Below are 22,052 nucleotides of genomic sequence, written 5' to 3' on the forward strand. Positions count from 1 at the left end.
GGGGATTTTGGATGGTGTGAAACGGGGATGGGGGGGGGATGAGTGTGCAAAGGGCTGGGTGTGCAAACCGTGAGCGTGCAAGGGGCTGGGTGAGCGTGCGAGGCTCCGGAAGGTTCCACGAGTGTGCAATGGGTGCGCGAATCCTTGCACGGGGGTCGGGTGAGTGTGCAAGGATCTGGAAACTTCCACGAGTGTGCAAGGGGCGTGCAATGAGCGTGCAAACCCTTTAACGGGTTTTTTATGAGCGTGCAAGGCTCCGGAAAATTCCATGAGTGTGCAATGGGTGTGCAAATCCTCGCACGGGAGTTTGATGAGTGTGCAAGGATCTGAGGAAGGTTCCGGAAGGTTCCATGAGCGTGCAAATCCTCTGAGTGGATTTTGAGGAGCGTGCAAGGCACTGGAAAGTCCCGTGAGTGTGCAATGAGTGTGCAAGGTTCCGGAAGGTTCCACGAGTGTGCATGGGGCGTGCAATGAGTGTGCGAGGTTCCAGAAGGTTCCATGAGTGTGCGATGAGTGTGCAATGAGTGTGCAAGGGGTGTGCGAGGTTCTGGAAGGTTCCGTGAGTGTGCAATGGGTGTGCAAATCCTTGCACGGGGGTTTCATGAGTGTGCAATGAGTGTGCAATGGGTGTGTAATGGGTGTGCAACGAGTGTGCAATGGGCGTGCAAATCCTTGCACGGGCGGGGTTTGATGAGTGTGCAAGGCTCTGTGCGATATTCCGGAAGGTTCCGTGAGTGTGCAACGGGTGTGCAATGAGTGTGCAAGGGGTGTGCGAGGCCCTTTAACAGGTTTTGATGAGTGTGCAATGGGTGTGCAACGGGTGTGCAATGAGTGTGCAAGGGGTGTGCGAGGCCCTTTAACAGGTTTTGATGAGTGTGCAATGGGTGTGCAACGAGTGTGCAATGTGTGTGCAAGGTTCCGGAAGGTTCCATGGGTGTGCAATGGGTGTGCAAGGGGCGTGCAAATCCTTGCACAGGTGGGGTTTGCTGAGTGTGCGAGGCTCTGTGTGAGGTTCCAGAAGGTTCTGTGAGTGTGCAACTGGTGTGCAATGAGTGTGCAATGGGTGTGCAATGAGTGTGCAATGGGTGTGGAATGGGTGTGCGATGAGTTTGCAAGGGGTGTGCAAGGGGTGTGCAAGGTTCCAGAAGGTTCCGTGAGTGTGCAATGCGTGTGCAATGGGTGGGTGAGGTTCTGGAAGATTCCACGGGTGTGCAATGGGTGTGCAAGGGGTGTGCAAGGGGTGTGCAAGGTTCCATGAGTGTGCAAGGGGTGTGCGAATCCTCGCACGGGGTTTTCATGAGTGTGCAACGCTCTGGAAAGTTCCATGGGTGTGCAATGAGTGTGCAATGGGTGTGCAATGGGTGTGCGAGGTTCCAGAAGGTTCCATGGGTGTGCGATGAGTGTGCAATGAGTGTGCAAGGTTCCGGAAGGTTCCGTGAGTGTGCAATGAGTGTGCAATGGGTGTGCGATGAGTGTGCAATGAGTGTGCAAGGTTCCAGAAGGTTCCGTGAGTGTGCAATGCGTGTGCAACGGGTGGGTGAGGTTCCGGAAGATTCCACTGGTGTGCAATGGGTGTGCAAGGGGTGTGCAAGGGGTGTGCGATGAGTGTGCAATGAGTGTGCGAGGTTCCAGAAGGTTCCGTGAGTGTGCAATGAGTGTGCAAGGGGTGTGCAATGGGTGTGCAATGGGTGTGCAAGGGGTGTGCAAGGTTCCATGAGTGTGCAATGGGTGTGCAATGGGTGTGCGAGGTTCCAGAAGGTTCCATGGGTGTGCGATGAGTGTGCAATGAGTGTGCAAGGTTCCGGAAGGTTCCGTGAGTGTGCAATGGGTGTGCAATGGGTGTGCAAGGGGTGTGCAAGGGGTGTGCAAGGTTCCATGAGTGTGCTAGGGGTGTGCGAATCCTCGCACGGGGTTTTCATGAGTGTGCAACGCTCTGGAAAGTTCCATGGGTGTGCAATGAGTGTGCAATGAGTGTGCAAGGGGCGTGCGAGGTTCCGGAAGGTTCCACAAGTGTGCAATGGGTGTGCAATGGGTGTGCAAGGTTCTGGAAGGTTCCACGAGTGTGCAATGGGTGTGCAATGGGTGTGCAATGAGTGTGCAAGGTTCTGGAAGGTTCCATGAGTGTGCAATGGGTGTGCAATGAGTGTGCAAGGGGCACTCACCGCTGCGCTTCTTCCAGGGGGAGACTGGGGAGACACCACAGCCGAGTCAGGCGGCGATTTTGGGGCGAATTTGGGGGAAAACGGGAAAATCGGGGCAGGGAAATTTGGGGGATTTGGGGAAAATTTGGGGGAGTTTTTTGGGGGAATTTTGGGAGAAAAAATTCGGGGGAAATTTTGGGGAAATTTGGAGAATTTCGGGAGATTTTGGGGGGGAAATTTGGAAAGGATTTGGGGGGAAATTTTGGGGGAAAATGAGGAAACTTTGGAAAAATTTTGGGGGGATCTGGGGGAAAATTTGGGGAAAATTTGGGGGAAATTTTGAAGATTTTCAAGGAAAATTTGGATAATTTGGGGGGAAATTTTAGGGGATTTTTGGAAATTTTTGGGGGATTTGGGGGGAAAAATGGGAAAATTTGGGGGAATTTTGTGGGTTTGGGGGAAAAATTGGGGGATTTGGGAGAAAAAATGGGGAATTTTGGGGAAAATTTGGGGAATTTTGGGGAAAATTTGGGGATTTTGGGGAAATTTGGGGTTGGGAAATTTGGGGAAATTTGGGAAATTTGGGGGATTTTTGGGGGGGTCCCAAAGGATTTTTTTGGGGATTTCCCAAAATCCCAGGGGGGTCCAGAGACCCCGCCCCCCACTCACCCTTCTCCACTGCGGGGCCGGAGGTCAAAGGTCAAATGTCAAAGGTCAAAGGTCAGGAAAATTCCCCCCCTCCCCAAAACCCTCCCAAAATATTCCCGGGACCCCCCCAAATTCCCCCCAAAATTCCCCCAAAATCTTCCCCAAATCCCACCCAGGACCCCCCCAAAAATCCCCCCAATTTCTCCAAAACCCCCAAAATCTCCCCCAAACCCCCAAAAATCCCCCCCAAAATCCAAACCAAGGCCCCCAAAATCCTCCCCCAAATCCCCCAAAAATCCCCCCAAAATCCCCCAAAAACTTCCCTGAGACCCCCCAAAAATCCCCAAAAAATCCCCCAAAATCCCCCAAAAAATCTCCCAAAAATCCTCCCAAAATCCCCCAAAAATTCCCCAAAAAACTCCAAAAATCTCCCAAAAATCTCCCCAAAAATCCCCCCAATATCCCCCCCAAAAAACCCCCCAAAACCTCCCCGAGACCCCCCCAAAAATCCCCCAAAAATCCCCCAAAATCTCCCAAAAATCCCCCAAAAATCCCCCAAAATTCCCCCAAAAATCCCCCCAAAATCCCCCCAAAAATCCCCCAAATTTTCCCCCAAATGCCCCCAAAATCCCCCCCCCAAAAACGCCCCCCAAAAATTCCTCGAAATCCAAAACATCCCCCCAAGCCCCCTCCCCAAATTCCCCCAAATTCCCCCCAACTCCCCCAGGACCCCCCAAAATCTCCCCAGGACCCCTCCCCAAATCCCCCAAATCTCCCAATTTCCCCCCAAAACCCCCAAATTCCCCCCCAAAATCCCCCCAGGACCCCCCAAATCCCCCCAAATCCCCCCCATATCCACCTCAAATCCCCAAACCCCCCCCCCAAAATCCCCCCAGGACCCCCAAAATCCCCCCAAATCCCCCCCAATCCCCCCCCCCCCAATTCCCTCCAAATCCCCCCAGGACCCCCAAATTTCCCCAAAATCCCCCCAGGACCCCTCCCCAAATTCCCCCAAAATCCCCCCCAAGCCCCCCCGGCCCCCCCCCCCGCCCCTCACCCATCTCCTCCAGCTCTGACGTCATGGATTTGGAGCGCAGCGAGATGGGCGGGGCCGGGAGGCGGCGCGGCTGGGGGGGCGCGGCTGGGGGCGGGGCGTCACGCACAGGCCACGCCCCCACGGGCACAGGCCCCGCCCACCGTTCGCGATTCGTTGAATCCCCGCCCCAAAATGAACAGAGGCCGCCCCGATTCGAATTGAGACCCCGCCCACCAATTCACTGAGACTCCACCCCCAATTCACGGAAACCCCGCCCACCAATTCACTGAAACTCCGCCCACAACTCACTGAGACCCCGCCCACAATTCATTGAAACTCCGCCCCCAATTCACTGAGACTCCGCCCACAATTCACTGAGACCCCACCCCCAATTCACTGAGACTCCGCCCCAATTCACTGAGACTCCGCCCACCAATTCACTGAAACTCCGCCCACAATTCACTGAGACCCCACCCCCAATTCACTGAGACTCCGCCCACAACTCACTGAGACCCCGCCCCAATTCATTGAAACTCCGCCCCCAATTCACTGAAACCCCGCCCCCATCCACTGAAACGCCGCCCACAATTCAAATTATTGGAGGCTCCGCCCCCAATTAAAATCTATGGAGACTCCGCCCCCAATACACTGAAACTCCGCCCCCAATTCACTGAGACCCCGACCCCAATTCACTGAGACCCCGCCCCAATTCACTGAGACCCCGCCCCCAATTAACGGAAACTCCGCCCACAATTCACGGAAACTCCGCCCACCAATTCACTGAAACTCTGCCCACAATTCACTGAAACTCCGCCCACAATTCAAATTATTGGAGGCTCCACCCCCAATTAAAATCTATGGAGACTCCGCCCCCAAATCACTGAGACCCCGCCCCAATTCACGGAAACTCCGCCCCAATTCACTGAAACCCACCAATTCACGGAAACTCCGCCCACCAATTCACTGAAACCCCCCCCCCATTCACTGAAACTCCGCCCACAATTCAAATTATTGGAGGCTCTGCCCCCAATTAAAATCTATGGAGACTCTGCCCCCAATTCACTGAGACTCCGCCCACAATTCACTGAGACTCCACCCACAACTCACTGAGACCCCGCCCCAATTCATTGAAACCCCGCCCCCAATTCACAGAAACTGAGACCCCAATTCGCCCCCAATTCACGGAAACTCCGCCCCCATTCACTGGAAACCCCCTACAATTCAATTTATTGAGGTTCCGCCCCCAATTAAAATCTATGGAGACTCCGCCCCAATTCACTGAGACCCCGCCCTGAATTCACTGAAACTCCGCCCACCAATTCACTGAGACCCCGCCCCATTCACTGAAACTCCGCCCCCAATTCACGGAAACTCTGCCCCCAATTCACTGAGACTCCGCCCCAAACTCATTGAGACTCCCCCCCCCAATTAAAATCTATGGAGACTCCGCCCCAATTCACTGAGACCCTGCCCCAATTCACTGAAACTCCGCCCCCAATTCACTGAGACTCCGCCCCCAATTCAAATTCACTGAGACCCTGCCCTCAATTCATGGAGACTCCGCCCCTAATTTAAATTAAAGGAGATCCCGCCCCCAATTCAAATTAAAGGAGATCCCGCCCCCAATTCCTGAGACCACGCCCCCAACTAACCAAGGCCTCGCCCCAAATTCAAATTAATGCAGACCCCGCCCCCAATTACTGAAACTCCGCCCCAAATCAAATTAATGGAGACCCCGCCCTTAATTCATTGAGACTCCGGCCCCAATTCAAATTAACTCAGACCCCGCCCCTACTACTGAAACCCCGCCCCAATTGAAATTAATGGAGACTCCGCCCCCAATTCAAATCTACTGAGGCTCCTCCCCCATTCAAATTCACTGAGACCCCGCCCCCAATTAACCAAGACCCTCCCCCAATTCAAATTCACTGAGACCCCGCCCCCAATTCACCGAGACTCCGCCCCCAAATGAACAGACCCCACCCCAAAGTCAAATTAACTGAGACCCAGCCCCCAACCAGTGAGGACCCGCCCCAATTCAAATTAATGGAGGCCCCGCCCCCAATTCACTGTGACCCCTCCCCCAATTCACTGCGACTCCTCCCCATTTCAAATTGAGACCCCGCCCCTAATTAACTGAGACCCCGCCCCCAATTCAAATTAATGGAGAGCCCGCCCCAACTGAGACCCCCCCAATACCTGAACCCCGCCCCACTCAAACCCCCCACCACCTGAGACCCCACCCCACTCACTGAGACCCCTCCCCATTACTTGAGACCCCCTCCGGTTTACCTGAGACCCCTCCCCATTCACCTGAGACCCCTCCCTCACCTCCCCACTACCTGAGACCCCTCCCCATTTACCTGAGACCCTCCCCCATTAACCTGAGACCCCTCCTAAGGTATCCAGGACCCCTCCCCATTAACCTGAGACTCCCTCCCATTTACCTGAGATCCATTCCAGGTGTCTGAGACCCCTCCCCACTCACCTGAGACCCCTCCCCAATTCACTGAGACCCCTCCCCACTCACCTGAGACCCCACCCCACTCACCTGAGACCCCTCCCCATTTACCTGAGACCCCTCCCCATGTACCTGAGACCCCTCCCCATTTACCTGAGACCCCCCCCGGGTGTTCAGAGACCCCTCCCCATGTACCTGAGACCCCTCCCCATGTACCTGAGACCCCTCCCCAATTACCTGAGCCCTCCACGCACTACACCCCAGTGCCCTCCCCATGACCTGGTGACACGCCCCCCAGGTGTTACCTGAGCCCCCCCCAGGTGTTACCTGAGCCCCCCCAGGTGTTACCTGAGCCCCCCCAGGTGCCCCCCAGGTGTTACCTGAGCCCCCCAGGTGTTCCTGCCCCCCAGGTGTTACCTGAGCCCCCCCAGGTGCACCTGAGCCCCCCCCCAGGTGAGCCCCCCCTCACCTCTGCGCCGGGGTCCCTCGGGTGGCTCCGGGTGCCGCGTCACCATCACCACCTTGAGCACGAGGCTGTTCCCGCCCTGGCGGATCATGTTCACCACCTGGCGGTGCCCCACCTTCACCACGTTCTGCCCGTTCACCTGGGACAGGTAAACATCAAACAGGTGTGTGACATCATACAGGTGTGTGACACCATACAGGTGTGTGACAGGTGTGTGACAGGTGTATGACATCACACAGGTGTGTGACAGGTGTGTGACAGGTGTGTGACATCATACAGGTGTGTGACACCATACAGGTGTGTGACAGGTGTGTGACAGGTGTGTGACATCATACAGGTGTGTGACAGGTGTGTGACAGGTGTGATATCATACAGGTGTGTGACAGGTGTGTGACATCACCCAGGTGTGACACAGCCCCATGGTCACCACCTGGCGGTGCCCCACCTGCACCACGTTCTGCCCGTTCACCTGGGACAGGTAAACATCATACAGGTGTGTGGCAACAGGTGTGTGACAGGTGTGTGACACCACACAGGTGTGTGACAGGTGTGTGACAGGTCTGTGACAGGTGTGTGACATCATACAGGTGTGTGACAGGTGTGTGACAGGTCTGTGACATCATACAGGTGTGTGACACCATACAGGTGTGGGACAGGTGTGTGACAGGTGTGTGACATCACCCAGGTGTGACACAGCCCCATGTTCACCACCTGCCGGTGCCCCACCTGCACCACGCTCTGACCTGTGCACAGGTGGTACAGGTAAACATCAAACAGGTGTGTACAGGTGTGTGACAGGTGTGTGAACCATATAGGTGGTGCTACAGGTGTGTGACAGGTGTGTTACAGGTGTGTGACCACACAGGTGTGTGACAGGTGTGACAGGTGTGTGCCCAGGTGTGCCAGGTGTGATACAGCCCCACGGTGCCCAGCTGTGCCCAGGTGTCCCCAGGTGTGCCCAGGTGTGCCCCTGGGTGTGTCCCCAGGAATCCCCAGGTGTGCCCAGGTGTGTTTAGCATGGTGCCCAGGTGTGCCGAGGTGTCCCCAGGTGTGCCCAGGTGTGCCAGGTGTGTTTAGGATGGTGCTCAGGTGTGCCCAGGTGTGCATTCCCAGGTGTGCCCCCATGTGTGCCCAGGTATGTTCGGAAGTGTGCCCAGGTGTCCCCAGGTGTGCCCAGGTGTCCCCAGGTATGTTCAGAAGTGTGCCCAGGTGTGCCCAGGTGTGCCCCTGGGTGTGTGCCCAGGTGTCCCCAGGAGTGCCCCCGGGTGTGTCCCCAGGTGTCCCCAGATGTGCCCAGGTGTGTTTAGGATGGTGCTCAGGTGGTGCCCAGGTGCATTCCCCGGTGTGCCCCCAGGTATGTTCAGAGGTGTCCCCAGGTGTCCCCAGGAGTCCCCAGGTGTCCCCAGGTGTGCCCAGATGTGCCCAGGTGTGTTTAGGATGGTGCTCAGGTGTGCCCAGGTGCATTCCCCGGTGTGCCCCCAGGTATGTTCAGAGGTGTCCCCAGGTGTCCCCAGGAGTCCCCAGGTGTGTCCAGATGTACCCAGGTGTGCCCAGGTGTGTTTAGGATGGTGCCCAGGTGTGCCCAGGTGTGTCCCTGGGTGTGTCCCCGGCTGTGCCCAGCTGTGGGCGTGGCCTCACCTCGATCAGGAAGTCTCCCATTCGCAGCCCCGCCCTCCAGGCCACGCCCCCTTCATCCACCGACTCCAGGTACTGCAGGGCCGGGAAGGCCGGGGTGGGGGTGAACTCCTCGATGGGGGTCTGCGCTGTGAGGGGATGGGGGGTCAGACCCCAAAAATGCCCAAAATCCACCCAAAAATCCCCCAAAAAACCGAAAATCCAAAAATTCCCCAAAAAATCTTAAAAAATCCCCAAAATTCCCATTAAAATGCAAAAAATCCTGTTATAAATCCCACAAAAATCCCATTAAAAATCCCAAAAAATCCCGTTATAAATCCCATAAAAATCCCATTAAAAAACCCCGAAATCTCCCCCAAAATTCCCAAATCCCCAGAAAAATCCCATTAAAAAATCCCATTAAAAATCCCATTAAAAAATCCCAAAATTCCTAAAAAAAAACCCCAAAAAACCCAAAAAAAATCCGAACAAAAAAAAAATTCAAAAACCCACAAATTCCCAGAAAATCCCATTAAAAAATCCCAAAAAATCCCATTATAAAACGGACACTAAAAACCCCATTAAAACCCACCCCAAAAATGGGGGCCGAAACTTCCCAAAGGCTCCAGATTAAAGGAATCCGAAGAAAAATCCGCCAAAAATTTCAAAATTCAACCGAACAATCATCCCATTAAAAATACCAATCATTCCCAAACCAATTTGTAAAAATTCACAATCGAAAAATCCCATTAAAAAATCTAAAAAATTCCGCAAAATTCCCATTAAAATGCAAAAAATCCCATTAAAAATCCGAGTAAATCCATTAAAAATCCCATTTAAAAATCCCAAAAATCCCCGAAAAATCCCCAAAAATCCCACAAAAATCCCATGAAAAACCCCAAAATCTCCCCCAAAATTCCCAAATCCCGTTAAAAATCCCCAACATCCCCCAGAAAAATCCCATAGAAAATCTCATTAAAAATCCCCAAATCCCCAAGAAAATCCCAAAATCCCATTTTAAAAACCCCCAAATCCTCGAAAAATAATCCCAAAAACACAAATTCCCAAAAAAATCCCCAAAAAAATCCCCAAAATCCCCCAAAAATCCCAAAAATCCCGTTATAAATCCCATAAAAATCCCATTAAAAAACCCCGAAATCTCCCCCAAAATTCCCAAATCTCCAGAAAAATCCCATTTAAAAAATCCCATTAAAAATCCCATTAAAAAATCCCATTAAAAATCCCATAATTCCTAAAAAAATCCTCAAATCCCCAGAAAAATCCCATTAAAAAATTCTGAAATTCCTAAAAAATACCCAAACCCACAAATCCCCAAAAAATCCAAAATCCGATTAAAAATCAAAAAAATCCAAAAAAATCCCATTAAAAATCCCAAAATCCACAAATTCCCAGAAAAATCCCCCCACCCCTAAAAATCCCAAAAAATCTCATAAAAAATCCCAAATCTCCAAGAAAATCCCCCAAAAATCCCATTAAAACCCCAAATCCGACGAAAAATAATTTTTAAAAACCAAAAAAAAAATCCCCAGAAAAATCCCCAAATCCCCAAAAATCCCTAAAAATCCATTAAAAATCCCATTAAAAATCCCATAAAAATCCCCAAAAAATCATAGAAAATCCCAAAAAATCCCATTAAAAAATCCCCAAAAATCCCATTAAAAATCCCAAAAAATCCCGTTATAAATCCCAAAAAATCCCATTAAAAAACCCCGAAATCTCCCCCAAAATTCCCAAATCCCCAGAAAAATCCCATTTAAAAAATCCCATTAAAAATCCCATTTAAAAATCCCATTAAAAATCCCATAATTCCTAAAAAAATCCTCAAATCCCCAGAAAAATCCCATTAAAAAATTCTGAAATTCCTAAAAAGTCCCCAAACCCACAAATCCCCAGAAAAATCCCATTAAAAATCCCAAAAAATCCAAAAAAATCCCCAAAAAAACCCATTAAAAATCCAAAAATCTCAAAAAAAATCCCATTAAAAATCCGATTAAAAATCCCATAAAAATCCCCAAAAAATCCCATTAAAAATCCGCCAAAAATCCCATTAAAAATCCGACTAAAAATCTCATTAAAAATCCTAAAAATCCCATTAAAAATCCCATTTTAAAAATCCCATTAAAAGTACCAAAAAATCCCCAAATTCCCCAAAAATCCCATTAAAAAACCTCACAAAAATCCCATTTAAAAATCCCAAAATTCCTAAAAAATCCTCAAATCCCCAGAAAAATCCCATTAAAAAATCCCGAAATTCCTAAAAAATCCCCAAACCCACAAATCCCCAGAAAAATCCCATTAAAAATCCAAAAAATCCCCAAAAAATCCCATTAAAAATCCCCAAAAAATCCCATTAAAAATCCGACTAAAAATCTCATTAAAAATCCTAAAATCCCATTAAAAATCCCATTTTAAAAATCCCATTAAAAGTACCAAAAAATCCCCAAATCCCCCAAAAATCCCATTAAAAAACCCACAAAAATCCCATTAAAAATCCCAAAATTCCTAAAAAATCCTCAAATCCCCAGAAAAATCCCATTAAAAATCCCGAAATTCCTAAAAAATCCCCAAACCACAAACCCCAGAAAAACCCATAAAAATCCCAAAAAATCCCAAAATCAAAATCCAAAAAATCCCAAAAAATCCCATTAAAAACAAAAATCCCTAAAAATCCCCCAAAAATCCCATTAAAAATCCGACTAAAAATCTCATTAAAAATCCTAAAATCCCATTAAAAATCCCATTTTAAAAATCCCATTAAAAGTACAAAAAATCCCCAAATCCCTCCAAAAATCCCATTAAAAAAACCCACAAAAATCCCATTTAAAAATCCCAAAATTCCTAAAAAATCCTAAGATCCCCAGAAAAATCCCATTAAAAAATCCCGAAATTCCTAAAAAATCCCCAAACCCACAAATCCCCAGAAAAATCCCATAAAAAATCCCCAAAAATCCCATTAAAAATAAAAAACCCACTAAAAATCCCATTAAAACTCCACCCCAAAAATCCCAAATTTCCCAAAAAACTCCAAATTCAAAATCCCAAGAAAAATCCCGTCAAAAATTTTAAAAATCCAAAAAAAAATCATCCCATTAAAAATACCAATCATTCCCAAATCCCATTTGTAAAAATCTCAACAATCCCGAAATCCCATGTAAAAAAATCCCCAAATTCCCAGAAAAATCCCATTCAAAATCCAAAAAAATCTCATCGAAAATCCCGAGTAAAATCCCATTAAAAATCCCATTTAAAAATCCCCAAATCCCCAGAAAAATCCCCAAAAACATCCCCCCCAAAATCCCCAGAAAAATCCCAAAATCTCCCCAAAAATCCCCGCAAAAATCCCATTAAAAGTCCCATTAAAAATCCCCAAAAATCCCATTTCGAAATCCCATAAAAAATCCCCAAATCCCCAGAAAAATCCCATTAAAAATCCATTTTAAAATCCCAAAATTCCTAAAAAATCCCCAAATCCACAAATTCCCAGAAAAACCCCATTAAAAAATCCCCAAAAATCCCATTAAAAATCCCAAAAAATCCCGTTATAAATCCCATAAAAATCCCATTAAAAAACCCCGAAATCTCCCCAAAATTCCCAAATCCCCAGAAAAATCCCCCCCAACATCCCCAGAAAAATCCCATAGAAAATCTCATTAAAAAATCCCAAATCTCCAAGAAAATCCCAAAATCCCATTAAAAAACCCCCAAATCCTCAGAAAAATAATTTTTAAAAAAACCAAAAAAAATCCCCAGAAAAATCCCCAAATCCCCCCAAAAATCCCTAAAAATCCCATTATAAATCCCATAAAAATCCCATTAAAAATCCCAAAAAAACTCATAGAAAATCCCCAGAAAAATCCCATTAAAAATCCCAAAAAATCCCATTAAAAATCCCCAAAAATCCCGTTATAAATCCCATAAAAATCCCATTAAAAAACCCCAAAATCTCCCCCAAAAATTCCCAAATCCCCAGAAAAATCCCATTTAAAAAATCCCAATAAAAAATCCCATTAAAAAATCCCATTAAAAAATCCCAAAATTCCTAAAAAATCCCCAAACCCAAAATTCCCAGAAAAATCCCATTAAAAAATCCCAAAAATCCCTTAAAAATCCCCAAAATCCACAAATCCCCAGAAAAATCCCATTAAAAAATCCAAAAAATCCCCAAAAATCCCATTAAAAATCCCCCAAAAATCCCATTAAAAATCCGACTAAAAATCTCATTAAAAATCCTAAAATCCCATTAAAAATCCCATTTGTAAAAATCCCATTAAAAGTACCAAAAAATCCCCAAATCCCCCCAAAAATCCCATCTAAAAAAACCTCAAAAAATCCCATTAAAAATCCCCAAAAAATCCCCGTTAAAAATCCCAAAAAATCCCATTAAAAACCCCAAAATCTCCCGAAAAATTCCATTAAAAAAAAAATCCATAAAAATCCCCATTAAAAAATCCGATAAAAATCTTATTAAAAATCATTAAAAATCCCATTTTAAAAAATCCCATTAAATCCCAAAAAATCCCCTCACCCCAAAAATAAAAAACCTCATAAAAAATCCAAAAATCCCAAAATCTAAAAATCCCCAAAACCCAAAAAACCCCATAAAAAAATCAAAATTCCTAAAAATCCCCAAAAATCCCCAGAAAAATCCCATAAAAATCCCCAAAAATCCCATTAAAAAAAAAAACCCACTAAAAATCCCATTAAAACTCCACCCCAAAAATCCCAAATTTCCCAAAAACTCCAAATTCAAAATCCCAAGAAAAATCCCGTCAAAAATTTTAAAAATCAAAAAAAAATCATCCCATTAAAAATACCAATCATTCCCAAATCCCATTTGTAAAAATCTCAACAATCCCGAAATCCCATGTAAAAAAATCCCCAAATTCCCAGAAAAATCCCATTCAAAATCCAAAAAAATCTCATCGAAAATCCCGAGTAAAATCCCATTAAAAATCCCATTTAAAAATCCCCAAATCCCCAGAAAAATCCCCAAAACATCCCCCCCAAAATCCCCAGAAAAATCCCAAAATCTCCCCAAAAATCCCCGCAAAAATCCCATGAAAAGTCCCATTAAAAATCCCCAAAAAATCCCATTTTGAAATCCCATAAAAAATCCCCAAATCCCCAGAAAAATCCCATTAAAAATCCTTTTTAAAATCCCGAAATTCCTAAAAAATCCCAAAATCCACAAATTCCCAGAAAAACCCCATTAAAAATCCCCAAAAATCCCATTAAAAATCCCAAAAATCCCGTTATAAATCCCATAAAAATCCCATTAAAAAACCCCGAAATCTCCCCCAAAATTCCCAAATCCCCAGAAAAATCCCATTTAAAAAATCCCATTAAAAATCCCATTAAAAATCCCCATTAAAAATCCCAAAATTCCTAAAAAAATCCTCAAATCCCAAGAAAAATCCCATTAAAAAATCCCCAAAAATCCTAAAAAGTTACAAATCCCAGAAAAATCCCAGAAAAACCCCAAAAAATCCCCAAAACAAATCCCCATAAAAAATCCCCCCAACATCCCCAGAAAAATCTCATGAAAAATCTCATTAAAAAATCCCAAATCTCCAAGAAAAATCCCAAAAATCCCATTAAAAAACCCCCAAAATCCAGAAAAATAATTTTTAAAAACCCAAAAAAATCCCCGAAAAATCCTCAAAATCCCCAAAAATCCCTAAAAATCCCATTATAAATCCCATAAAAATCCCATTAAAAAATCCAAAAAAAACTCAAGAAAATCCCCAGAAAAATCCCATTAAAAATCCCATTAAAAAATCCCATTAAAAATCCCATAATTCCTAAAAAAATCCTAACATCCCCAGAAAAATCCCATTAAAAAATCCCGAAATTCCTAAAAAATCCCCAAACCCACAAATCCCCAGAAAAATCCCATAAAAAATCCCCAAAAATCCCATTAAAAATAAAAAACCCACTAAAAATCCCATTAAAACTCCACCCCAAAAATCCCAAATTTCCCAAAAAACTCCAAATTCAAAATCCCAAGAAAAATCCCGTCAAAAATTTTAAAAATCAAAAAACAATCATCCCATTAAAAATACCAATCATTCCCAAATCCCATTTGTAAAAATCTCAACAATCCCGAAATCCCATGTAAAAAAATCCCCAAATTCCCAGAAAAATCCCATTCAAAATCCAAAAAAATCTCATCGAAAATCCCGAGTAAAATCCCATTAAAAATCCCATTTAAAAATCCCCAAATCCCCAGAAAAATCCCCAAAACATCCCCCCCAAAATCCCCAGAAAAATCCCAAAATCTCCCCAAAAATCCCCGCAAAAATCCCATTAAAAGTCCCATTAAAAATCCCCCAAAAATCCCATTTTGAAATCCCATAAAAAATCCCCAAATCCCCAGAAAAATCCCATAAAAAATCCTTTTTAAAATCCCGAAATTCCTAAAAAATCCCCAAATCCACAAATTCCCAGAAAAATCCCATTAAAAAATCCCCAAAAATCCCATTAAAAATCCCAAAAAATCCCGTTATAAATCCCAGAAAAATCCCATTAAAAAACCCCGAAATCTCCCCCAAAATTCCCAAATCCCCAGAAAAATCCCATTTAAAAAATCCCATTAAAAATCCCATAATTCCTAAAAAAATCCTCACATCCCCAGAAAAATCCCATTAAAAAATTCCGAAATTCCTAAAAAATCCCCAAACCCACAAATCCCCAGAAAAATCCCATAAAAAATCCCCAAAAATCCCATTAAAAATCCCAAAATCCACAAATTCCCAGAAAAATACCATTAAAAAATCCAAAAAATCCCAAAAAAATCCCATTTAAAATCCCCCCAAAATCCCATTAAAAATCCTACTAAAAATCTCATTAAAAATCCTAAAATCCCATTAAAAATCCCATTTTAAAAATCCCATTAAAAGTACAAAAAAATCCCCAAATCCCCCCAAAAATCCCATTAAAAAAACCACAAAAATCCCATTAAAAATCCCAAAATCCTAAAAATCCAAAATCCAAAAATCCCATAAAAATCCCATAAAAATCCCCAAAAATCCCAAAAATAAACCCAGAAAAATCCCGTTATAAATCCCAGAAAAATCCCATTAAAAAATCCCAAAAAAATCCCATTAAAAATCCCATTAAAAGTACAAAAAAATCCCCAAATCCCTCCAAAAATCCCATTAAAAAAACCCACAAAAATCCCATTAAAAATCCCAAAAAATCCCGTTATAAATCCCAGAAAAATCCCATTAAAAACCCAAAATCTCCCCCAAAAAAATCCCCAGAAAAATCCCCCAAAAATCCCCAAAAAATCCCATAAAAATCTCATAAAAAATCCCAAATCTCCAAGAAAATCCCAAAATCCCATTAAAACCCCCAAATCCTCAGAAAAAATTTTTAAAAAAAAACAAAAAAATCCCCAGAAAAATCCCCAAATCCCCCCAAAATCCCTAAAAATCCCATTAAAAATCCCATAAAAATCCCATTAAAAATAAAAACACAAAAAATCCCCAGAAAAACCCCATTAAAAATCCCAAAAAATCCATATTAAAATAAAAAAATCCAACCGTTATAAATCCCATAAAAATCCCATTAAAAACCAAAATCTCCCCCAAAATTCCCAAATCCCCAGAAAAACCCCATTAAAAAATCCCATTAAAAAAATCCCAAAATTCCTAAAAAAAACCTCAAATCCCCAGAAAAATCCCATTAAAAAATTCCGAAATTCCTAAAAAATCCCCAAACCCACAAATTCCCAGAAAAATCCCATAAAAAATCCCCAAAAATCCCATTAAAAATCCCAAAAATCCCGTTATAAATCCCAGAAAAATCCCATTAAACCCCAAATCTCCCCAAAATTCCCAAATCCCCAGAAAAATCCCATTTAAAAAATCCCATTAAAAATCCCATTAAAAATCCCCATTAAAAATCGCAAAATTCCTAAAAAAATCCCTCAAAAAAAATCCCATTAAAAAATTCCCTAAAAAATTACAAAACCCACAAATCCCCAGAAAAATCCCATAAAAAATCCCCAAAAATCCCATTAAAAAATCAAAAACCCACTAAAATCCCATTAAAACTCCACCCCAAAAATCCCAAATTTCCCAAAAAACTCCAAATTAAAAATGCCAAGAAAAATCCCGTCAAAAATTTTAAAAATCCAAAAAACAATCATCCCATTAAAAATACCAATCATTCCCAAATCCCATTTGTAAAAATCTCAACAATCCCGAAATCCCATGTAAAAAAATCCCCAAATTCCCAGAAAAATCCCATTCAAAATCCAAAAAATCTCATCGAAAATCCGAGTAAAATCCCATTAAAAATCCCATTTAAAAAATCCCCAAATCGCCAGAAAAATCCCCCAAAAACATCCCCCCAAAATCCCCAGAAAAATCCCAAAATCTCCCCAAAAATCCCCGTAAAAATCCCATTAAAAGTCCCATTAAAAATCCCCCAAAAAATCCCATTTTGAAATCCCATAAAAAATCCCCAAAATCCCCAGAAAAATCCCATAAAAAATCCTTTTTAAAATCCCGAAATTCCTAAAAAATCCCCAAATCCACAAATTCCCAGAAAAATCCCATTAAAAAATCCCCAAAAATCCCATTAAAAATCCCAAAAAATCCCGTTATAAATCCCAGAAAAATCCCATTAAAAAACCCCGAAATCTCCCCAAAATTCCCAAATCCCCAGAAAAATCCCCCCAACATCCCCAGAAAAATCCCATAAAAAATCTCATTAAAAATCCCAAATCTCCAAGAAAATCCCAAAATCCCATTAAAAAACCCCCAAATCCTCAGAAAAATAATTTTTAAAAAAACCAAAAAAAAAAAATCCCCAGAAAAATCTCCAAAATCCCCCCAAAAATCCCTAAAAATCCCATTATAAATCCCATAAAAATCCCATTAAAAATCCAAAAAACTCATAGAAAATCCCCAGAAAAATCCCATTAAAAATCCCATAGAAAAAATCCCATTCAAAATCCCATAATTCCTAAAAAAATCCTAACATCCCCAGAAAAATCCCATTAAAAAATCCCGAAATTCCTAAAAAATCCCCAAACCCACAAATCCCCAGAAAAATCCCATTAAAAATCCCAAAATCCACAAATTCCCAGAAAAATCCCATTAAAAATCCAAAAAATCTCAAAAAAAATCCCATTAAAAATCCGACTAAAATCCCATTAAAAATCCCCCAAAAATCTCATTAAAAATCCCAAAAAAATCCCATTAAAAATCCTACTAAAAATCTTATTAAAAATCCTAAAATCCCATTAAAAATCCCATTTTAAAAATCCCATTAAAAGTACCAAAAAATCCCCAAATTCCCCCAAAAATCCCATTAAAAAACCTCACAAAAATCCCATTAAAAATCCCAAAATTCCTAAAAAATCCTCAAATCCCCAGAAAAATCCCATAAAAAAATTCCGAAATTCCTAAAAAATTCCCAAACCCACAAATTCCCAGAAAAATCCCATAAAAAATCCCAAAATCCACAAATTCCCAGAAAAATCCCATTAAAAATCCAAAAAAACTCATAGAAAATCCCCCAGAAAAATCCCAAAATCTCCCCAAAAATCCCCGCAAAAATCCCATTAAAAGTCCCATTAAAAATCCCCCAAAAATCCCATTTTGAAATCCCATAAAAAATCCCCAAAATCCCCAGAAAAATCCCATTAAAAATCCATTTTAAAATCCCGAAATTCCTAAAAAATCCCCAAACCCACAAATTCCCAGAAAAACCCCATTAAAAAATCCCCAAAAATCCCATTAAAAATCCCAAAAAATCCCGTTATAAATCCCATAAAAATCCCATTAAAAAACCCCGAAATCTCCCCCAAAATTCCCAAATCCCCAGAAAAATCCCATTTAAAAAATCCCATTAAAAATCCCATTTTAAAAATCCCATAATTCCTAAAAAAATCCTCACATCCCCAGAAAAATCCCATTAAAAATTTGAAATTCCTAAAAAATCCCCAAACCCACAAATCCCCAGAAAAATCCCATAAAAAATCCCCAAAAATCCCATTAAAAATCCCAAAATCCACAAATTCCCAGAAAAATCCCATTAAAAATCCAAAAAATCCCCAAAAAATCCCATTAAAAATCCCCCAAAAATCCCATTAAAAATCCGACTAAAAATCTCATTAAAAATCCTAAAATCCCATTAAAAATCCCATTTTAAAAATCCCATTAAAAGTACAAAAAAATCCCCAAATCCCTCCAAAAATCCCATTAAAAAACCCACAAAAATCCCATTTAAAAATCCCAAAATTCCTAAAAAATCCTAAAATCCCCAGAAAAATCCCATAAAAAATCCCCAAAAATCCCATTAAAAATAAAAAACCCACTAAAAATCCCATTAAAACTCCACCCCAAAAATCCCAAATTTCCCAAAAAACTCCAAATTCAAAATCCCAAGAAAAATCCCGTCAAAAATTTTAAAAATCAAAAACAATCATCCCATTAAAAATACCAATCATTCCCAAATCCCATTTGTAAAAATCTCAACAATCCCAAAATCCCATGTAAAAAAATCCCCAAATTCCCAGAAAAATCCCATTCAAAATCCAAAAAAATCTCATCGAAAATCCCGAGTAAAATCCCATTAAAAATCCCATTTAAAAATCCCCAAATCCCCAGAAAAATCCCCAAAACATCCCCCCCAAAATCCCCAGAAAAATCCCAAAATCTCCCCAAAAATCCCCGTAAAAATCCCATTAAAAGTCCCATTAAAAATCCCCCAAAAATCCCATTTTGAAATCCCATAAAAAATCCCCCAAATCCCCAGAAAAATCCCATTAAAAATCCTTTTTAAAATCCCGAAATTCCTAAAAAATCCCCAAACCCACAAATTCCCAGAAAAACCCCATTAAAAAATCCCCAAAAATCCCATTAAAAATCCCAAAAATCCCGTTATAAATCCCATAAAAATCCCATTAAAAAACCCCGAAATCTCCCCCAAAATTCCCAAATCCCCAGAAAAATCCCTTAAAACATCCCCATAAAAATCCCATAGAAAATCTCATTAAAAAATCCCAAATCTCCAAGAAAATCCCAAAATCCCATTAAAAACCCCCAAATCCTCAGAAAAATCAATTTTTAAAAATCCCAAAAAAAAAATCCCCAGAAAAATCCCCCAAATCCCCCAAAAATCCCTAAAAATCCCATTATAAATCCCATAAAAATCCCACTAAAAATATGAAAAACTCATAGAAAATCCCAAAGAAAAATCCCATTAAAAATCCCCAAAAATCCCATTAAAAATCCCCAAAAAATCCCGTTATAAATCCCAAAAATCCCATTAAAACCCCAAAAATCCCATTCAAAAATTCACAAAATCTCCAGAAAAAATCCCCAAATCCTTAAAAATCCCATTAAAAAATCCCATTAAAAATCCCATTAAAAATCCCAAAATTCCTAAAAAAATCCTCAAATCCCCAGAAAAATCCCATTAAAAAATTCCGAAATTCCTAAAAAATCCCCAAACCCACAAATCCCCAGAAAAATCCCATAAAAAATCCCCAAAAATCCCATTAAAAATAAAAAACCCCACTAAAAATCCCATTAAAACTCCACCCCAAAAATCCCAAATTTCCCAAAAAACCTCCAAATTCAAAATCCCAAGAAAAATCCCGTCAAAAATTTTAAAAATCCAAAAAACAATCATCCCATTAAAAATACCAATCATTCCCAAATCCCATTTGTAAAAATCTCAACAATCCCAAAATCCCATGTAAAAAAATCCCCAAATTCCCAGAAAAATCCCATTCAAAATCCAAAAAAATCTCATCGAAAATCCGAGTAAAAATCCCATTAAAAATCCCATTTAAAAATCCCCAAATCCCCAGAAAAATCCCCCAAAACATCCCCCCAAAATCCCCAGAAAAATCCCAAAATCTCCCCAAAAATCCCCGCAAAAATCCCATTAAAAGTCCCATTAAAAATCCCCCAAAAAATCCCATTTTGAAATCCCATAAAAAATCCCCAAATCCCCAGAAAAATCCCATTAAAAATCCTTTTTAAAATCCCGAAATTCCTAAAAAATCCCAAAATCCACAAATTCCCAGAAAAATCCCATTAAAAAATCCCAAAAAAATCCCATTAAAAATCCCAAAAAATCCCGTTATAAATCCCAGAAAAATCCCATTAAAAAATCCCAAAAAAATCCCATTAAAAATCCCAAAAAATCCCGTTATAAATCCCAGAAAAATCCCATTAAAAAACCCCGAAATCTCCCCCAAAATTCCCAAATCCCCAGAAAAATCCCCCCCAACATCCCCAGAAAAATCCCACAAAAATCTCATTAAAAAATCCCAAATCTCCAAGAAAATCCCAAAATCCCATTAAAAAACCCCCAAATCCTCAGAAAAATAATTTTTAAAAAAACCAAAAAAAATCCCCAGAAAAATCCCCAAATCCCCCCAAAAATCCCTAAAAATCCCATTATAAATCCCATAAAAATCCCATTAAAAATCCCCAAAAAACTCATAGAAAATCCCCAGAAAAATCCCATTAAAAATCCCATAAAAATCCCATTAAAAATCCCAAAAAATCCCGTTATAAATCCCATAAAAATCCCATTAAAAAACCCCAAAATCTCCCCCAAAATTCCCAAATCCCCAGAAAAATCCCATTTAAAAAATCCCATTAAAAATCCCATTAAAAATCCCATAATTCCTAAAAAAATCCTAACATCCCCAGAAAAATCCCATTAAAAAATTCCGAAATTCCTAAAAAATCCCCAAACCCAAAATTCCCAGAAAAATCCCATTAAAAATCCCAAAAAATCCCATTAAAAATCCCAAAATCCACAAATTCCCAGAAAAATCCCATTAAAAATCCAAAAAATCCCAAAAAAATCCCATTAAAAATCCTCCCAAAATCCCATTAAAAATCCCCCAAAAATCCCATTAAAAATCCGACTAAAAATCTCATTAAAAATCCTAAAATCCCATTAAAAATCCCATTTTAAAAATCCCATTAAAAGTACCAAAAAATCCCCAAATCCCCCCAAAAATCCCATTGAAAAACCACAAAAATCCCATTTAAAAATCCCATTAAAAATCCTCAAATTCCCCAGAAAAATCTCATTTTGATTCTAAAATTCCTAAAAAATCCCCAGAAAAAATCCCAGAATTCCTAAAAAATCCTCAAATTCCCAGAAAAAAAACCCCAAAATTCCGAAAATTTCCCCCAAAATTCCCCAAATCTTCCCAAAAATCCCCCAAAAATTCTCAACAAAATCCAAAAATTCCCCCAAAAAATCGCAAAATTCCCCCAAAAATCGCAATGAAATCCTGAAATTCTCTCCAAAAAATCCCAAAATCCCCAGAAAAATCCCCAAAACATCCCCCCCAAAATCCCCAGAAAAATCCCAAAATCTCCCCAAAAATCCCCGCAAAAATCCCATTAAAAGTCCCATTAAAAATCCCCCAAAAATCCCATTTTGAAATCCCATAAAAAATCCCCAAATCCCCAGAAAAATCCCATTAAAAATCCATTTTAAAATCCCGAAAATCCTAAAAAATCCCCAAATCCACAAATTCCCAGAAAAATCCCATTAAAAAATCCCCAAAAATCCCATTAAAAATCCCAAAAAATCCCGTTATAAATCCCATAAAAATCCCATTAAAAAGCCCCGAAATCTCCCCCAAAATTCCCAAATCCCCAGAAAAATCCCATT

At 41.6% G+C, this 22,052-nt stretch overlaps 1 protein-coding gene across 1 annotated transcript; it reads right to left on the reverse strand.

Moving 5' to 3' along the window:
• Positions 1-3,846: 3,846 nt before the first annotated feature.
• LOC115916750 (SH3 and multiple ankyrin repeat domains protein 2-like) lies at positions 3,847-8,515 on the reverse strand (the record flags this gene model as incomplete). The annotated part of the gene is made up of 3 exons (XM_030970489.1): positions 3,847-3,930; positions 6,756-6,891; positions 8,391-8,515. Coding segments are annotated over 3 exons (345 nt in total), but the record flags the coding sequence as incomplete, so codon positions are not given.
• Positions 8,516-22,052: the final 13,537 nt, after the last annotated feature.

The sequence above is a fragment of the Camarhynchus parvulus genome, unplaced genomic scaffold (assembly GCF_901933205.1).
Source record: "Camarhynchus parvulus unplaced genomic scaffold, STF_HiC, whole genome shotgun sequence".
Taxonomy (NCBI): domain Eukaryota; kingdom Metazoa; phylum Chordata; class Aves; order Passeriformes; family Thraupidae; genus Camarhynchus; species Camarhynchus parvulus.